The sequence below is a fragment of the Rhopalosiphum maidis genome, chromosome 2 (genome assembly GCF_003676215.2).
Source record: "Rhopalosiphum maidis isolate BTI-1 chromosome 2, ASM367621v3, whole genome shotgun sequence".
Taxonomy (NCBI): Eukaryota; Metazoa; Arthropoda; class Insecta; order Hemiptera; family Aphididae; genus Rhopalosiphum; species Rhopalosiphum maidis.
Window position 1 is genome coordinate 56,719,377 of NC_040878.1, and position 20,774 is coordinate 56,740,150.

Below are 20,774 nucleotides of genomic sequence, written 5' to 3' on the forward strand. Positions count from 1 at the left end.
AACTTTTTTTTATGAAAATATTGATAAACTATAAATGCTATTATATGAGTTAATATACATCATTGTTAATAATTAATTGAATATTTTACAAAAAATATTTTAATTATTTTAAACGATATCAAAATATATGATTCTCACACTAAAAACCCGTAAATCCTACAATGCGTCATAAAGGAAACTTATATGTACTTCCTCTATCAGTTAGGTTAGTTAAAAATAAAACATTATGAATGTATATACTTACCTACATTATTTTTTTAAATGTACAATGAAATGTTAAAAAAACATAAGAACAGAACAATACATACATGGTTATACCTATATTGTATTGACTTTAGTGCCTATATTGAGTTATTTTTTTGTCGTATAATTATAGGATATTTTGTTGTGTATAGATGGAAAAAAGAAGGACTTATGCAGTTGTTGGAAAAAATATAATAAAAAAAATTTCAAATAAAACAATACTTGATGATGTGAATATTACCGTTGAAAAACAATCTATGTACGTATTTAATTAATTACTCGCTGAAAATTACATTTTATCAGCGGTGATGAACACGAAGTTTCAATTATTACGGTGTAACTTCCCATTAGTTTAGTACATACGACATATCAGTACTACCAGTGCACTAGAAATATTAGCATAAACATAAACTATAAGCCTTTAAGCCATAACTATGAGGTAAAAGGATAAGACTATAACTGAAGAGTTCGTTCAAGAAAAGTTGAACGCAATTTTCATTTTTAAAATATTAAATTTGTTTTGAAATTTCTTAAAATAACGTTACACGATTTAGATTTATTTTTCACTTTTTATTTTTTTACTTTAATTATTGTTATACAAATTCTATAAACTGTGCATTAAGGTCAAATAATTTTCTTTTTATAATCATATTCAAGGTAATATGTTCAAATTCCATAAGACATAACAACGCAAATCATTATGTAAATGTAATTTGTTTATAAATACCTATATGTTTATTTCCTTATTTTACTTTGGTACTTTTAGAATAATACATAATGTCTTCAATCTAGTGATTATCATAATAATATTATCTTGGTTAATTTATAATAATTCAACGGATAGCACGCTGTTTTTATTTTATTATATATACAAAACAAAATTATATAATAGAATATAAATATTACGAAAAATACATGCTTAATAGTTAATTATAGTATATCATTATAACTCATAAAGTCATAAGCATATGTACCTACAGTTCGAAAATTGTTATTATTAAAAATAATATTCCAAATAGCCTTACTATCTATTTATTATCATTAACAATTGTAATGAATTTGTTCAATCGACTTGATTACTACGTGTGTCGAAAATACATATATTTTTTATATATAATAGTATTTTCAGTTTTTCATTTTGTGATAAACGTGTTGGATTTTAGATTTATTTATTGTCAATCGTTTTAGAATTTACTTAATATTTAATCATATAGCAGCATTAAAACATATGTATTATTTAAAAAGAAAAATGTTATAATCAATTGTTAAATAATATTATCATGCTAAAAAAAATGCTTGAAAACGGAAGATGACCTTAGAACCAATATGAAGAATCTGCTATGTCCTTCCTGTATTCGATTTCCTAAAATATCAGCGGTTATATAAGCCTCGATGAGCATCCTTCAAACAAAAATTAATCACACTTGACATTTTTTATTTTTTTTTTATTTTATCTCTGCCGAACTTGGAAAGATAATTTATATAAGATTAAGATTGAAATAAGAACAAGTTATTCATATAAGCATATGAAAACCTAAGTTTTTTTTAGTAAAGTACGGATTTTCTTTGTTATAAAATAAAAAATAAATTAAAATGGAACTACTACTAAGTAGTTTAAATACTTATTATAATAATATGTACTATTGTAGTATTGCATAGTATTCATATACTATATTTTTATACCTCAAAAAGTATTATGGCGTAATTATCCTATGAAAGAAGCCATCAACAATATTTAAAACTGTGAACTATTTGTTATTTATTTCTTAAGAATTATGATTATAGTTTTATTAAACTTAATGAGAGCACATACATAAATGTTAAATCATTCTGATAAAGGTCATGATACCGATTAACGTAAAACAATTTAATATAAGATTCGCTATTATGTCCCCCAAAAATCTAACCCTAAGGTTGGTTTTGTGTGAAATTTATAATCGAATACCACAGGTCCTCGGCTATAATTATATATAACCTTACACTTTTAATACTTCTATATTAATCATTTAATAATAAACAGTTTTTAATTTTAAACAACGAAAGGAACAAAATTATCCTCTGTCTATGGCAATGAAATAAATTACTTTTAACGGTGCCGAAAATGTAATTCCAAATACTTCATGTATTGTACGTTATAAACATTCTTCGTACGGATTGAGGGTACGGAGTACAAGGGTTTAAAATTTAAACCTTCTGAAAGGTTTAATAGTAATTTTAAAAATATATGATATAAATATATTAAAAATCGAAATGGTAAACGAATTACTGATGTTTTAATGTGTGTTTTGTACATATCACGAATGCGTACGTATACATATATTATATAGTTACGCCGTGTTGGGTGAAAACAGTTCGGGCAAATCAGTATTGCTAAGATGTCTGGCGGGCATTTTGGAACAAGATGATGGTGACGTGATGATGACAAACGACGTTCAAATGGTTTCTGCAGGAAGCGGTAGCAGGGATAGTAGCAGTGGCGTCACACGACGTCACCCCAAGATCGGGTTTGCCCCACAGGTGTGCATTTTCCGACCGATCATGGTTAACATTATAGCCGTTATGTAATTCCGTTCAATGGCCGCAGAATCTTGATGTGCCTGGACCGATGAAAATATACCACCTACTGCACTTTATCGGTGCCACCAACGGACTAATCATTGACAAAATTGTAGAAAGCTACAAGACCCTAGTGCCGATGATCGGGTTACCGGTGACTACGGACTTTTTGGTTGACCGACTAAGGTTTGTTTTTATATGTGAAAAAAGGAAAGTCGTTACATATAGTTAAGTACATATAATATAATATATACTATAATATATATTTATAATTATCTAATATTATCGAAAAAAATTGTGTATTTTCAAGGTTATCTGTAGGCTACGAGTACGACTATAGGAATATAGGATTACCTATTTTGATACATAAACGTCAGCATTCCTGATGCAACATATATTTTTCGAATAAAATAGATTATTTATAATTTTTTTAAATTTACGCGTAGATATTGATACTGTTAATCAAATCTGTTCAAAATAGAATATTTTTCTATAACTATTTTAATCGTTAAAAGGTGGCTACTAAAAATCATTACAATGTATTTATTGGTTTTATCTTATGCTATATAATTAATTTAATATTTTGTTTCACAAGATTAAGCCAAAAGAAAGTTTTATCTTTGGTGTTAGCAATTGTACACGATCCCGAAGTGATCATTTTAGACGACATCACTACTGGCATGGACACCGTAACGTTAAAAAAGTAGGTTAATCTTTTACATTTTACTATGTATTATTGTTATAAGTTTAAAAATTTTTTTATTAATATTCATTACGTAGTTGGAAGAATATGTTGTTTAAATATTATTTTTATCCATGTAGATTGTTTTTTAAAACACATTAAAAATATACCTTAAAACGACTACATATACCTTTTACAATTATCAATAACATTAACTAGATGAATATTATATTACATTTTACCATTGAATATAATTTATATGAATTTAATATAAAGCGACAATCTTCGCGATTAAATATATTTTTTAATTGCATCTATATTATACAAACTATAATAAAGAAGAAAATTAGCCTTAACGCTTTTTTAGTATAATATTATTGATATTATTGACCTTTTTTTTCTTCCCGTAACGATACCGAACCGTATTCAGTTCTTGTACCATGTTACATTAGTCATTACTCAGGTTAGTATATTAATTACAAATAAGTAATTTGAAATTGTTCTATTTTTCTAATTTTTGTTTTAATTTTATTTTTACTTGTTTTTATCATATATATATATATATATATTATCATTTAAAGATGAATTAATATTTATATTAATATTATATTTGTTATACCACAAGCACAACTTGATTCTATAATAAATTTAAATATAATATTTTTAGACTTTTCTATCCCCTAAATTAAGTGATTAACATAACACAATTCATAATTACTAGTAAGTAAATATAAGAGGTCAACAGTTAGCACTAATGCAAGTAATAATTATTAAAATTATAGATCTTTTCTGTACATTTTAAAATTCTATTATTAAATAATATATACTTTATGGTTGTTTTAACGATTGTGTTACATTCCTTCAAACTAACAGGTTATACATTCTTGGGTTAACGTATTACATTCTCGTAGAAATATTATCTGATCAGTACGGTAGCCGGATACTGGTTTGAATCATTCGTAGGTATATTATATTATGTGCTAATCTTGCCTTAAGGTGATAACTGATAATATTTGCACCGCGCGGATTTAGTTATTGAACATTATTAGTCCAAGGCCATGCAGAGGCATAGAATATTATAATATAGCTAAATATACATAGTTACTTCTATATGACTAGGAAAACCATCATTTTTGTTAAACGTGATAGACCTATACTTTTTTTTAAATTACTTTAAAAAAAATTAATATTTTTTCGTCGACTGCTCTCTTATTTACTTAATTATTCATAACAATAATAATTATTATTTGTGTAGTATATTATATAAATAAATATGAATCTGGAATCTTAATAAATTACGGAATCACTCTCGTTCGATCATTTTTTGATCATCGATCCTTATGACATATTATAGGTTATAACAGAAAGGTAAGGTAAACGTAGATTCGATGAATTAAAAAAGATAAGCAACGTACATTATTCAAATACCTATGTATATCTACACTTTTTTTGTCGATTGCAAAATAAATAAAATTAACATTATTTGTTTAAATAATATTTAGTCAACTATAATACTATATAATATATTATAATAGTATTGTTTATTTTATCACCATGTAAAATATGTCTTTCGACTTGTCTATTATTATCCTTCAAGTCATTATGTAAATATGTATTCGTATTTTTACGTGTTTTAGTATTTGGACACTTTTAACATACATAAACTTATCCAGAGAATGTACAATAATCGTGTCGGCTTCCAATAATTTTTGCTTTATGGAAACAGCAGTTACGCATGTAATTACCAATGTCCTTGATGTTTTTTTTCCCCAAAATAACTTTATTAAAACTGACAGTTACAACTTACAATTAAAACCAGATAGGAGTATTGATTAATGGAAAAATTGTAAGAGAAGACACTACAACAAATCTTTTAGAAAAATTTAAAACGTCAAGCATAGAAGATTTGTTTCTATCAATAATATTAGCCGAAGATAATCTGCAGAAAAATCCCGTAGTACTTACGATTGTTATTATTATAGTACCAATTAAATATATACCTAATAAACCATAATTAATCATAACTATGTTTATTTTAAGTCATTAAAAAGAACCAAGAGATTATCGATCATTAATAATTCTATTTCACATCAATATACGTCATTGCTGAGTTCCACGTTCAATACAGTAAGTATTAAAATCAGAAAAAAAACCAATATACTATAATAGTAGGTATAACGGTGTGTAATATATATATTGTATATTTGTATGGTAATAAAATAAACGATAATACATGCTACTATATTATGCCAATGACTTGCTGTATTTATATTATATACACCAATTCTGAATTTTCATTTTTTTTTTTGTTTATTGTCGTAATAAATTTACCAACATAAAAATAAAATAAAATATAAAGTACCTATTTTACACTTGTATCGAGATGTATAGAAGAGGAAATGATTTAAATGGTTATTGTAAATTTTATTAAAATAACTATAGGTATTATAATAAATATTTTGGTGTTTAAAACGAACATCGATAGATTTAGAACGATAAATACAATACATTATTATGAATTTTGATATTTACAAAAATAATAAAAAAATATTTTAACAAATAGATGTTGAAATATTTAAATAATTAAGACACTATTTAATTTGTTGATTATAGCAACTTAGTGAATCCAAAAAACAAGAAAGCGTACTACAGGCACTAATACTTAAAAACATTTGGACTTTAACCGGAATTTATTCGTAAGTGTCATTTATCACCTTTAGGTTAATAAAATATTAATATTAAATAAGTTATTACCTATTTATTATGTGTTTAAAAAATGCAATGTCACTTGACTACTGAAGTTAAACAACTTAACTAATCCCAACCACCGTTATGAGTTTGTCCATAAGAATAAAAATCTTGACTTAGTGCCACATACACAAATATACAGAGTGATTTATTTAACGTATGTTATTTTAGAAAAGACTAACGTTTTTAAAAATATTTCTTTTATATGTATGAAGTTGTTATATATAACAACATTTAAAAAAAAAATTGTATTTTTACTATTTTTAAGTTTTTTACACTTTTGAATCACAATATACATTTTTGATTTCATATTTCTAAACAGAAAATTATTCAGAGTACTTATAGATTTATCAAATTCTGTTATAACACTTATATTTTTCAGTGAATGTAATTTAAATGAACGAAAAGTAGTAAATAACATTTTGCAGAATAACTCTGTACCGACTGTAGTGAGTACCCTGAGGTGGTTTAATGTTCACGTTACGTCATAGTGTTTAGTAGGTAATTCAGTTAAATTTAATTTAACACTTCGAACTAAGTGTTTTAAAGAGAATCCCATAAAAGGTTAATCGCAATAATTTGAATATAGATTGCATCCATTACATTGCATGTTTTAGTAAATTGCATTTTATTTAATAAAATTATAAGACATCGAAGGTAAATAATAGGTATTTAAGTACAATTACCTACATCGAAATTTAATGCTATCGTACCTTGTAACCGTTCTTCTTGGTTTACCTAATCTTTTAATTTGATTTATAATGACAGTATGACATTAACTGCAGTTTGCCACTTTTCGGTTTTCCTGTGAAAAGTGAATACTTTTAAGCTCAGAAGCCATCATGTAAATATTATATTGTGGCCTATAGACATTCAACTAAAAGGAATTAACAATGACATACGTATATGTCATTATTAATGTGACGTTTAAATGTTAATTTAATAATCTATAGTATTTTTTTTTATATTATTATAAAATTATTATTCAAAATATAATCTTTAATACATGGCTATGGCAAAAAGTCTTTATATGTATATATTGAATAAGTAAACATAAACACAAATAAGCATTTATTTAATAAATCACGTAAGACTCACAGGACTACATTTTTATTTTACTAAAATTTTTTTTTTTAAGTAACATTAATTATTAACGCAACATCATTAATGCAAAATCTGCGATATGAAATAATAATATATAAAATACGTAGATACCTAATAATATAATATTTATATTGTACATTATATTTGATAAGCATTTATACAGTCATATACTATAGCCAGCCATTATAATACACACACATACACACATATATAATATTAAAGCATAGTAACACAATATCATAATATAAATCTAGAAATATGTTTTAGCGAGTAAGTGTAAGTTACTAATATAGGTTGGGCTACATAAGCAAATTTTGCTCGGGTAATATAACATAATATTGTGTTATTTAAGACCACTCATCGCCACTGCAGTGAGTGTGAGATGAGTCCTGCTACTGCATGTGTAAGGTTCGGTAGGAGTGTGTATGTGAGAGTCTTACGTCTTATGCGTAGAGGTGAAAATCTTTTACAGAAACATCAGTTGAATATTTTATGTTTGTTTTTATGTATAATAAAGATATTTATGACCATTTTAATAAATTATGCTATACTTTTCTTTGCAATCGTTTTACGTTCAACGTGACAAAATTTGAATACTAACCAAGGCCAGGGTATAAGATATATCCTTCGAGTTAATGCGAATTAATGACGTATTTTCTAAAAGAATTAAACCAAACTAGAGTATACCACCCATACGAATCGTTGAGGCCTTAAAAAGGACGAACATGAAGCGATAAATGTATGCCATCATACTTCTCTATAAGTTAACAATGTCGAGCATCGGCCAAATGGCAAATTCATTTTTGGATATATGTCATTAACTTGTGGAGTGTACGAGGGCAAGATATAATGAGTTTTAGTGCGTGTTACTCATAACAAGTAATACGACAGTACGTTACAGGTAGGTACTTAGCCAATAAAATTGATTATAATACATAATATTTGTATAGTCCACTTACATTCCATGGCAGTTGCAGTACATCATGTTATTTATTAAACGTTGAATAATTTCGATCTTTCTTTAATTTCAAATAAAATATACTTAGCTTTACACGAGTAATCTAATATATTATATTATACTAATATGTAATATGTTAATATGCCGAATACGCAATCCGTTGTCTACGCTTACAACTTGGGTGCGGCTATATACATATATATGTATATATATACATGTTCCACGATAGAACACAACGCGCGACGTATTTAATAAATGTTAATTTTTTAGGTAACACGAGAGAATTATTCTAGTTTATTTTTATATTACCTCATATATTATATAAGATATTCGAATTTCAAACATAATTATTAACGATTTCTACCTGTCTGCAACAATCGTTATAATAATAATTATAATTCAAATAATTCTTATTGATCGTCCTCCTTCTAAAATATTTTTATAGTTGTAATAAATGGTTCTATTGACTGCAGGGCGCATATTGGAAGGTTTTTACATTTTTAACATATCAAAATGAAAGAAATTGTATAAATTTGCGGAATAGTAATATAATGATATAAACTAAAAATAAATTATTTTATAATAAATTTATTTTATTATTTTATAGACCGCCTTCGCTTTTGTATAAATAAACAAATTAACGACTTAAGAATTTTAAAATTTAAAAAAAAAATTACGTTCGAAAGTTCTTATCGGTATAATATGTTTTATTACAATATATATTGGCTATTGGTATTTTTAATTAGTAATTAGTTAATTAGTATATATTCTGACATTCTATATTCTATAATGTATAAATTAATTAATATTATTAATATAAGTCAATTAATAATCAATAGACATCGATGTTTTTGTATATGTTTACAGCATATTTTTTGCTGCATTTATGTGCGTAATTTTGTTTCCTTTGGCTGCGCACGGGTCGTTTGCGGCGTACCCGAAACGCGAGATACCCATAATGGTACATAATGAAGATTTGGGTAGCTACAACAATAATGAAATGATCGAACCTATGAGTGATATTTTTATCAGTCATTACTTGGCATTTTTTTTTCCTGTGGTCAGTAAAATAGATTTTATATCTCCCAACACACTCGCACTACGAGTTCAATATTGCTTATACTTTATAGATACCAATAAGTATCCTGTTTAAAAAACCAGACATTGGGGAAATATTATTCGCACAATTTTTTATGTAATCCATACGTGTTATTTTATTCGACGAAAACTTTTCAATTATGTTTCCAATGAGCTACTGTTTTTTAGTGTATATAATATATAATTAATTTCAGTATAGATTAATTATGTTCAATGTTTCTTTATTTTTGGTATTTTCAATTTTATCAATATTTCTGATATTTTGTCTTAAAAATTTAAAATTTAAAAATACGGTATACCGGTATATCGACCTTAAATTGGTATACTGGTATTACTGTTAATAGTTTGGGAGTCAACCTGTTCGTAAGACCTTTTTCGACGGGAGCCATTTAGGAATAAACTAAGAATGCATAGGAGCCGTTTGGGATGCGCCGTCAACTTCACATAAACCCACTTAAATGGTATATTAGTATTTCATTCAAATTACCCAACTTAAATCACCTAATAGAATTTTTTTTAGAAATATATAAATATAGTAACTTTTTATTTTTAATGTTTCAAAACACAAAATACAATTATTTTCATATTTCATGTTTAATCATAGCTGTTAACTTATAAATTATGATCCATTATACCTAATATTATTTTATATAAATTACACGATTAAATGTAGATGATGTACGTTAAAGTGCAATTATTATTTGGCAATGCAACAGTTACGCTGATGTGATTTAATTAATTTTAGGTATACTATGTACCTATTATTCAATTTAACTGTGACTCATTCATTTTTATGGTTAAAAATAAAGCAAATTTGTTATTACTATTATTTTCTTTCTGTGTACAAATTTACAATATACGCAAAACATAAAAATTAATTTATCATTTTAAATATAAATTAGTAACTTAAATTTTAGCAATTGAAAATACCATTTAAATGATGCACTGTAATGATAAACTAAAACGTAATTGAGACTTGACTTCGTCTAAATCTAAAATAATATTTCCTGTATAACAAACTGCGTTTCAATTACCACTAATTAATATTTATATTAATATATATATTATATATACATGTATAGATGTACACATCAAACAAAAAATACGATTACTCTACATACGAAGATAATGTTTTTGATATGTTCGAGTGTTTACTATATTTTGATAAAAATTATACAGCGGCTCTTCGACGGCGAATCGAAAGGAAAATAAAAAACAACATTGATTTTGAAAACAGTCAAATAATAATCACAATGAACATGACCGGTATAATACAAAATGTACTTACATAATGTATCCAACTAAAAAGTGCAGAAGTAAATGTTTGGGGGCCCCCAAGCTCTACAATAGTATCACGTTTATAATACTAAAAAATAATATTAAAAGATAGTTCTTAAAATAAAGTAGACAAATAGTTAGTTATATGTCTCTACTTCAAAACAAAATATCTAAATATTACAGATTACAGCAAGTCACGTACTAAATATAAATATAATTACATAGTAGCTAGGTATTTAAAAAATATATTCAACTATGAGACAAATTTGTTTTATATTTTTCTGGATATTTATAATTGTTTATAGACACGGTAATAGCCAATAGGTATAAAATACGCAGCCAGCTCACGAGGACTAAACTTAAAACAAATCCATAAGATTATAAAGTTGATTATATAATAAATTTATTTAAACGGTTTTGTGTTACTCAAAAATCATTAATCATTATAGGTATACCTAATTGATAAATAACAAATAATAAGTAATAAATAAGTCCAAGACGTATTGAAATTGCTTGAGTATATTTGTTATTAAAGTTCAAAAAATAAAACAATATTTAAGTTGTATAAATATATTTTGAGTAGCAACAATAACCAACAATACTAAAAACACTAAATTAATTTAAATATTTTAGTATTTTTTCCAAAAAGTTGCATTCATTGTGAGAATAACGTATTATATTTAAATAACTTATAATTTTTATGAATTTGTACAAGTGCAATACAATTTCCTACATAAAAAGAGTTTTTAAAAAACTATTTTAAAATTGGTAGGTAATTCAAAATGTTTATACTTTTCATTAGAACTGATACCTGAAGGCTGTCGACCGCGTGATGCCCCAATTAATAAGTCCCGGAGTTATCATACATTTTTATATCTATTTAAACTTTATTGCCAATTCATATAAATACAATTTATATATAATAATATATTATACATACAATAACGATAGGTATCTTACGATTTATTTTTCAGACGGGCGAACAGCTGCTGTTGTAAAAGATCAACTAATGAAACTCTATAAAGAATTCCTATCGGACTACTCGCATAATATGCTGACAGAATACGTTACGGACATCAATGACGATTCTATTAAGGTGACATTGCAGATTTGAGTTGTCTGTACACTATTGTTACTAAAACATTAAATTGATATTTGAGATATATATTTAAGTAGTCATTTAATTAATATATGATTTGTTTTTATAGTACAATACAGTGAAGTACGACGATGATTACGAATATCCTATTTATGGACGATTCGTAAATTCAGGACTAGTTGTCATGTAAGTACACATAATACCTATTTATACATTTTAACTTATGTACCTAACTACACAGAAGACGTTCACAGAGAGTATCTGATGTATTCGATGGCTTAGCCATATCTCCTACCAAATTGTAGTCCTAAAAATTTAACTCTTGAGTCAAGGGCCAGTATTTTATCTGTTGTTCCTAATCCTAAAGGCTAAATGTATAAAAATGACCTATGGTTTGCACCAAAATGTTTTGTACATAAGCGCCAATCTAATATTGTATACCTGTTATACCCAACATGTGACATAAGCGCCAAAGGTGCAAAAACGACATATCATTCGTATCAAAATTAGTATTTTATGTAAATAGTTATTTAAAAATTGCTCTTGTAAAAAATTATAGTACATAAAATAATAAAAAAATATTCAATAATAATTACATAAATGCTTACGAAGTAGGTACTAACAATATGTTATAAGACAAAACTGCTCAGTGCTTACACAATGTATATGTGACAATCGTAAACAGATATTCAGATAATACATTTGTCGATTTAAATGTTTGGAGTTTTTGAACGATATAGTTCTAAATTTAATATCAGTGTACCTATGTACCGTGGCACACACTATGCGTACCTAGGATTTTGGCGCTTATGTACGATACTATTTTAGCGCTTTTGAACGATACGACTTTAATTTTTCTTATCTCATTTTGGCGTTTATGTCTTCCACCGGTCAAATCATACTACCCTGTTTCATTAGCGACCCCAGGGGAGGCACTTTTCCCACTAGAATTTTAAATTTCTTTTCCCAAGCATAATTTGTTACACGCATATTTAGTAGACATATGCATAGAATACTTATGTAGTACCTATAAAACTCTCTTTAATAATAACTGGAGTATTTTATCTTATCGTAGTTTAAGTGCTTTGGAATAATGATAATACCTAATTTTAATAATGTAATTTAATAATATCGATATATAATAATGTATTATGAATAAAATGTATAAAAAAAAGTTATTTATTTTTAAATTAACGCCCCCCCTCCCTTAAAAAATGTCTGGGTATGGCCAAGCACTACTTTCGTATTACAATAATATCGTACGTTATATATTTTATTAGTTTGACGTTCTTTTTCCACGGAGCAATCGCCGTTCAGCTGCAACAGGTCACAGGTGAAGACTGTTATTACGACGGTTGGACATCATATCTAGCCTGTCTCATCGTCCAAATACCAATTGCCGTTGTTTGGAACGCATGCACAGTTGTACATGTGCACATCCTATATGATATTATAAATCCTTATTGTCATTACATTTTCTTGGGTTTGTTGCTCGTAAGCATCAGCGGAATACACTTGGGTAATTAGATTATAACTTAGACATAACATTTATAAGTTAAAAGGTCGTGACATAGAACAATTGTTAAGGGGTTTGATTTAGGCAATCTCATCAAAATACCGTAAAAATATTCAACGTTTAACTTTAACAGACTCGCGGTTTTCTAAATTATCGGGATATGTAAACAAATCCAATTTATAGGATAAATTATACAGTGGATTCCACCTAATGTGGGCACCGGTTAATATGGGCATCCGCTTAATATAGGCAAAATGGTCTGGTATATAAATGTATATTAACAAGGTTAAAAATTATTGTTATGCAAAGTGAAAAACTACCCACTTTATGTTACAAAAATAACAATTTGATACTAATGGATACTACCGATCTTTGGTATAAAAATACTATCTTGTAGTACTTTTTGTCCAGACTACATGCCCACATTAAGCGGAATCCACTGTATATTTTTTTATAAATAACCACATTTAGTTAATCAGTTAATCTATGGTTTGATTTGTTGATTGCCGACTGCTGATTAAATGTAAAATTGTGATTATCAAAATTCATAAAAAATTTTAGTTACACATATAAATTTTAGATTTTGAGCAGCTTAAACGATAAATAGTTGATAAAATACTTAGATTTTCAAAAATATAGTTTTGGATAGAAATTTGGATCTAGTTTATACTTAAGGGTAAAAGTTTAAAGAAAATCAGTATTTCTTTTATAATCTAGGAAAGATGCTCTGCTCAAAATTGTTTTTCATATTCTGATATATAATTGAACTACAATTTAACATACTCATAAAGTCATAAGTCATAATGGTGATCCACTCTACACCTTATGAACAGCAAATTGGTAACCACGGGCCTTGCCTACTTCTTTTTTAAAATTTATTGTGATAACTAGTGTAAAATGGATTATTATACTCTGTTTACATATAAATGTTGAGAGATTTTTTATAAGTCAATATAGTTTATCATATTATAAATTATAATATTTTCAAATACATTTCATTCCTATAGTACAGTATTTTTACTAAGTAATAAATATTTACTCCAGCTTACTCACGTTCGTGTAATTGTAATTTATACATTTACCTATTTTTATTTAAAACTAAATACTATTTTTTACAGGATACATCTTATGTTCAGTTGTGAAAAATCATTTCTATGTCACAATAATATTGTACTTAAAATTTACAATATGCGTCTACGTCTCAGGTTGAATATATATATAGTATATAATTATGATCGATAACTGATTTAAAATAATATTTTTATGTCTAAATATTGTATATTGTATTATTATTTTTTTTTTTTTTATAGGACTATGGTGGCCCACATGTAAATTATTTGATTGGAAATATGAGATAAATGGGTATTTCCCAATTTCAGCAGGCATTTGTTTTGTTAGAAATTTGATTGAAACACAGAATTTTGTTATAAAATCATTAGTTATTTTAACTTGTTGGTCTGTAATACTTGTGATTATAACAGTTGTTGATATAGCAACTACCAAACATGAAAAAAGGAACAATAAATTTAAAAATCTTTTATAAATATTAATATTTATGATTTATTTACAAATAATATTAATTTTTATTGACACACATAACTAATTTGTGTAAAAAAGAAGATATATATATATAAATGTAAAAAAAATTACTCGTTTTCTTGCTTTTTACGCAATATAACAAATCCTTCCATAACAGGTGTAAGACATTTGTATTCATCAGTAGCAAGTTCTGCCCTTTCGCCTACTGCCAATAGAACTGGTGTTGTGTGGGTATGTACTCCAGCAATTGTTTTAGGGGTACCGGCTTTTCCAATGACATCAACAGCCTACAAAATACAATGGTTTATCAATTAAATTAAATATTTTTCATTATTTTGTGTTAACCATGATATTAAAGCCACAGGCATTTTTATAAGACATAAATTGAAAGTCAAGTTAAAAATATAGACAGAGTAGGATTTAACCCACAACTATACGTTTGAGACACTACATTCTTATCATTTTCATTTTAATATATTTCTATCTGGGTAAAGTGTGTGCATTAAACAATAGACAATACAACATGGCAGTTAAAAAAAAAACTTACTTGACCAACTCGAACTGATACAGGGAGTGGCTCAAGGTCTTCATCCAAAGTCACCAGCCATCTTGGGTACATAGCAACCACCAAAGTGTAAAGTAAGTAATGAGACTTACCTAAGATAACTAAATGACAAAAAAATAATAATTATAAATATATTTTTATATTATTAATTATTTTGTTAACTTCATTTAACATATTTTATACAAAGAAAATATCAAAATAATATATTATTAAAAATAAGTACTTACTATTACGAGTGTCCAAGAAGCTAAATAGTGTGATGAGAAGACCTGATACAGCTACAGGATTCATTACCTGTCTGTCAGTATGGAACGGTGACAATGATAGTGTACCTTTACCCATGTGTGTCAAGCCTTGTGCAATTCGTACCATAAACAAATGACCGGTGTTTTTAGCATGGTATTGAGCTAACTGACGCAACATAGTAGCTAATCTAAAAAATTTCAAATTTATTATTATTTAAAAATAACATTTTCACAAAAAAAAAAAGGTTAGAAACTGTAAAATTGACAAATCAAAATATTTAAACTTTAATAACAAATATAAACATAAAACAAGTAGTAGTGTGAACAAATCTAATTTAAACTGTTTTTTTTCTTCATAAACTATAAAATGCAAGTAAATGAAGATTTAAAAATACATAATATAATGTCTAAGTTCTATAATAGATTAAAAATTATGAATAATCAATTGACTTGCTTGATCATATACATGAATTTAATTGTTTTATTACAAAATAAATTTAACATTAATCTTGACTAAAATATATTATTTTATATTTTTTAGGCTTATTACTTTCTTAATTTAATTTATTGTTCTTATTAACTAAAAAATATGAATAAATAAAGCATTTAATAGTGGAAATTCAAATCAAAATTTTTAAAATAAAGATCTGATTATCAGACTTATGTTTTTAATTACCTAGCATTATTGGTACCAGCTCCAACCAAACCCATTGAAAAAATAGCATTATGTGCTACTTCTTCATCTAGATCGTGAGAGTATTTATTTAGCACATCAATGATATTCATTTGAGGGTTTGATATAGATAATAACGCGATTGCTAATGGAACTGCTCTTCTTACAGGTGGTTCACCATACCTTCCCTAAAATTAATCAAATAATATTTAAACATAGTTCTACAATCTTCAATTATATATGAATGTCTTACTAATTGTCCAAAAATTCGAGTACACATTTCTGATCCAGTATCTTCTCCCATTGCTACAACAGCTACAGCTAAAGCTGCAACAGCTTGCATGGTTGAAAGGTCCTTACTAGCTGTTTCTTTGTTTTTTTCTTTCTCCTTTTCTTTTTCTGCAGAAGTAGTAGTTTCTTTTTTATCACTATCCTTATCTTTTTTTTCATTTTGTTTTTTGGAAACTTCTTCTTTCTAAAAAAAGAAATAGCAACATTATTTAATATTCATTGTAAAAATTATTAAATAACAATTACTGGGGCTGGAGTATAATGTTCACTACATATGTGTAATAACTCTTGAATAGTCAATACATCACCAGAGCCTGCACAAGCACACATTTTGACCGTCATTTTAGCCATAGACTTAAATGGATCAGCTAATACATTTAAATCTCCATCAAGTGCATCAGCTTTGTCTTTAAGGCCTTAAAGTGGTAGAAACATTCTTTTTAGATTAATATATTTTTAGTGTAAATAAAATAAAATTTAAAAATGTATACCAAGATAACATAATCCAAGAGCTAGGGGTAAAAATCTTGAATAATGGCCATCTTGTAATTCTGTTGAAGGTAAATCCACCAGAGTTTGTAAGATTGTAGATATAACATCTTGGTTAGCAGCACCTACACTAATCATTCCACAAGAAAGAGCAGCCAAAGCAACAACTTCTGGAGTAGATTTATTGTTAGACATTACAGGCAACAATAATGTTATAACATCTTGTCGTCTTGTGCCAGCATAGGCGAGTCCCAAACCTAAAAAATATTTATGACATATACTTTCATTTACTTTATTATATTTATAAAATTAAGTTACCTAAGACAGCTCCAATTCTAAGTAAAACACTTTCATGTAAAACATAATCAGATAAAAGTGAATAAGCTGGATCACATTCATTGCGTACTCCAACATTTACAATTCCCAAAGCAAGAAGAGCACCAGCCTAAACATAATAAATTAGAGGTTACAAACAAAACATTTATAACACAATATAAAAATGCAATATTTACTTTAATATATTCTTCAGATGTGTAAAGATATTTGTCAATTGGAGTTAACCCACCATGGACATCCCACAAATGAATAAGTCCAAGAGAAGCAGCAGCACTCAACATTCCTGAAAAAGTACACACATTAAATGAATACAGTTACATCAAATTAAATTTTCATGATCACTTTGTATATGTAAAAATACCTACCATGTTGTTTATTTTTATACATCCATTTGTTGCCATCTTCAACAGACACCAATTTGTCTCGTGAAAATCCAGCATTGACAAAAGCATTAACAAAAGTTGATGCAAGATTGTGTCGTGCTGAATCTACAGGCACATCTAAATTGTATGATGGACGTAACACTAAACCTTCCAACCAAGTTTTATATACATCATCTGGTGTTTTTGGTTCCAATATATCCAACTAAAATATTCATATGAACAAAATAAATGAAAACATTCAAGGTAATAATTATACATTCCTCAATAAAATTTTTATCATAACTTGAAAGACTTACTTCTCTTGCCAAGCTATTAAAATGTTCATTGATGTGAGAATTAGACATAATATTAGTAAGATCTGCTTTATCTTTAGGTTCATCGTTTAATTCCAAACCAACATACTGTCGTCCCAGCATGTATGCCAATTGTTTCCTTACAACTCTATTCAGCATAAACATTAAGAATATCATTAATATATACTAACTTATAGAAAATAGATAATATTACAGCTAAGAGAATACTTAGTAGGCTTATAAAGCTAATATAAACTATTCAAACCAATAACCAAAAGTGAAAATTAATATGAATTTTGAAATTGTACCACAGAATAGATTAAATCTATTATAATATTCAGTGGTTTGTGATAATCCACTTAGTATTAAATAATTATTTAAGAATGGATAAATTGATAAAAAAAAAAAACTTACGGATCCTGACAAGCAACAAATATTTTTGACATTGTATCTGTATCATTAACAGACATAGCTAAACATAATGCTCTTGAGTATTCTTCAAAATTCAAATAATGTTTCATTACTTCATTATAGATATTTGTTCGTTCAGGTTCCACAGCATAAATTGAACAACTTAAAATAATTAATATATATTAACAATTAACATTGAATGAAAACTATAATATAATATGAGTATGTTAACTTTTAAATTAATTATTGGTTTATTGTTAATTTTAAAATAAATATTTAGGTATTATTTGTATTGATATTAAAATAGAAAAACTTACTTTATTAAATAGAGGCAGACTTTTAGGTAATTTGATTTATCTACTTGTAAGAGATCCAATCTGTCAATTTCCATCAATAAATCACAAGCTTGAATCTCAGCATTATGTTTCATATCAAAAGCCACAATACTTTTAATCAATGAAAGCAATTTATTTCGATTTTCTTGATCACTATTCCATTCTTCTGCTATCTCAGCCTCCAATTGTCTAAATTACATTTAAAAAGAAACCACAATTTAAAGACCTAAATAAATAAAATGAACTTAAGAGTTCATATTTATAAAATTCATAATTCAACTAATGATAATATTATTAAGCCACTTACCTAACATATTCATGACCCCAGTCGCCAACATCTACTTCTCCAGCTCTTAAACAATAACGTAATGTATCTCTTAGATTTCTATCTTGTCCCATAGCTAATATAGACACAACTGAACAGAGTAGAGCCTTTGTTTTCTCGTCAGTTTCAATGGTATCACATCTTTCCTTCAAACGTGCATAATAGCTACGCAAGAATTTCAATGGCAATGGTACACTGGTCATTGATGTTGTTGATGTACGAATTAATTTACGTAAAGTTTCTAATGCAAGTCCATAAAGAGATGCATCCTTTTCCTAAAAATAAAAATAATTGACAATTCAATGAAAATAATACATTTATAAAAAAAGGTATAAAATTAATAATAATTACAATTGATGCATTAAAGCTCGTAATATGACTTAAAATTTATAAAAAAACTACAACTGTTTTAATGTTCAACATATTGGTTATTACTATAATTATATCCAACTAACTTGCATCTATTATGTTGCTAGCCGATAGGTATTTAGAAAAACTAATACCAAATAATAATAAAGTAAAAAATATTTAACAATAACTAATACAGTAAAATAAAACTCACTAATATTCTGTCAACCAACATATGAAGTTCTTCTTCTAGTCTCTTGTCCTCTTCGGACTGCAAACAAATTAATAAAATATAATATTTCTCATATTAAAAACATGACTTGAACATTAACAAAATACAATTTTTATCGAAATTAAAAAGATATTTTCGACAAAAAGATCTTACCATTTCCTCGGTTTTCTTTTCAGCCTTCTTCATGATTTGAAATAATTAAATCCAAGTGTAATAAACAAGTAAATCTAAAAATGATTCACTTAAAAAGTTAAACGACAAACAATACTACCGACGATTTTGCTAAAAAACCGAATTCAGATTTCAGATGTGGATGACAAGCGAAAAGTAATAACATTAAAACACCTATCATCCCTACCAAGGATTGTTTGTGTGTAGATGTTAGGTTAATGTATACCATGGTATTGTTGACGATACAATAACATCAAATCTTGGATATTGGTGTTAATATTGACCACTAGATAGCAGTACAACATTTAAAATCAATTTTTTTTATACAAAATTTTAATATCGAATATAATTATAATATAAATTAATATGTTATTATATCTATTGTTAATTTTTTCAGTAATAAATTTAATGTACCTAATGTTTATTATTTCGATCTAAATATCAAGTCAAAATTATGTTAAGAATAATAAAGGATAAGATATTTAAAAGTTCCAAGCCTAAAATCATATAATTTATAATGTTCTATGAACAATATTAGCGTGACGAATACTAACGATAGCTGTATTTATGTATTCTAAGTTTTCAGATTTACGACACATCACGTTGTTGGTACCAATACCCACATTTTGAAAAATTACAAAGCAAGCAATATAGTAATTGACTCCAGAACATTGTTTGTAGCTATAAACGTACGAAATATTGTATGAAATGATTTTCTGAAAATCGCGTCTGAATTTTGTATTTTTGCAATTGCTTTGAAAACTCGAAAACAAAAAATTAAGCTTAATACTGTGTAACTAATACGCGATTTCTTAATGTTGTATTTTAATCTATATTCACAATACTACGCATATAC

At 26.7% G+C, this 20,774-nt stretch overlaps 2 protein-coding genes across 2 annotated transcripts; one reads left to right on the forward strand and one right to left on the reverse strand.

Moving 5' to 3' along the window:
- Positions 1-9,249: 9,249 nt before the first annotated feature.
- LOC113550910 lies at positions 9,250-14,825 on the forward strand. The gene is made up of 7 exons (XM_026952866.1): positions 9,250-9,351; positions 10,472-10,655; positions 11,642-11,763; positions 11,876-11,952; positions 13,047-13,285; positions 14,401-14,487; positions 14,593-14,825. Exons 1-7 carry the CDS (start codon positions 9,250-9,252, stop codon positions 14,823-14,825), a joined length of 1,044 nt encoding a protein of 347 aa, XP_026808667.1.
- Positions 14,818-20,077, reverse strand: LOC113550909 (26S proteasome non-ATPase regulatory subunit 2). Its single transcript, XM_026952865.1, has 16 exons — positions 19,901-20,077; positions 19,730-19,786; positions 19,150-19,442; positions 18,825-19,031; positions 18,511-18,669; positions 18,100-18,244; positions 17,786-18,005; positions 17,597-17,703; positions 17,403-17,529; positions 17,087-17,341; positions 16,842-17,011; positions 16,558-16,779; positions 16,308-16,492; positions 15,614-15,819; positions 15,369-15,487; positions 14,818-15,108 (listed from the first exon to the last, which is right to left on the reverse strand). The coding sequence occupies exons 1-16, from the start codon at positions 19,931-19,933 to the stop codon at positions 14,929-14,931; spliced, it is 2,685 nt and encodes an 894-aa protein (XP_026808666.1). The 5' UTR covers positions 19,934-20,077; the 3' UTR covers positions 14,818-14,928.
- Between the last annotated feature and the right edge of the window lie 697 nt (positions 20,078-20,774).

Excerpts from the sequence above, each read along its gene's own strand:
- LOC113550910 (XM_026952866.1), top strand. The coding sequence starts at position 9,250 with ATGGTACATAATGAAGATTTGGGTAGCTACAACAATAATGAAATGATC. Across the intron at positions 10,656-11,641 it reads AATCACAATGAACATGACCG|ACGGGCGAACAGCTGCTGTT; the intron begins GTATAATACAAA and ends TTTATTTTTCAG. Across the intron at positions 13,286-14,400 it reads CATCAGCGGAATACACTTGG|GATACATCTTATGTTCAGTT; the intron begins GTAATTAGATTA and ends TATTTTTTACAG.
- LOC113550909 (XM_026952865.1), bottom strand. The coding sequence starts at position 19,933 with ATGAAGAAGGCTGAAAAGAAAACCGAGGAAATG. Across the intron at positions 16,780-16,841 it reads AACATTATACTCCAGCCCCA|AAAGAAGAAGTTTCCAAAAA; the intron begins GTAATTGTTATT and ends TTCTTTTTTTAG. Across the intron at positions 15,820-16,307 it reads GCTGGTACCAATAATGCTAG|ATTAGCTACTATGTTGCGTC; the intron begins GTAATTAAAAAC and ends GAAATTTTTTAG.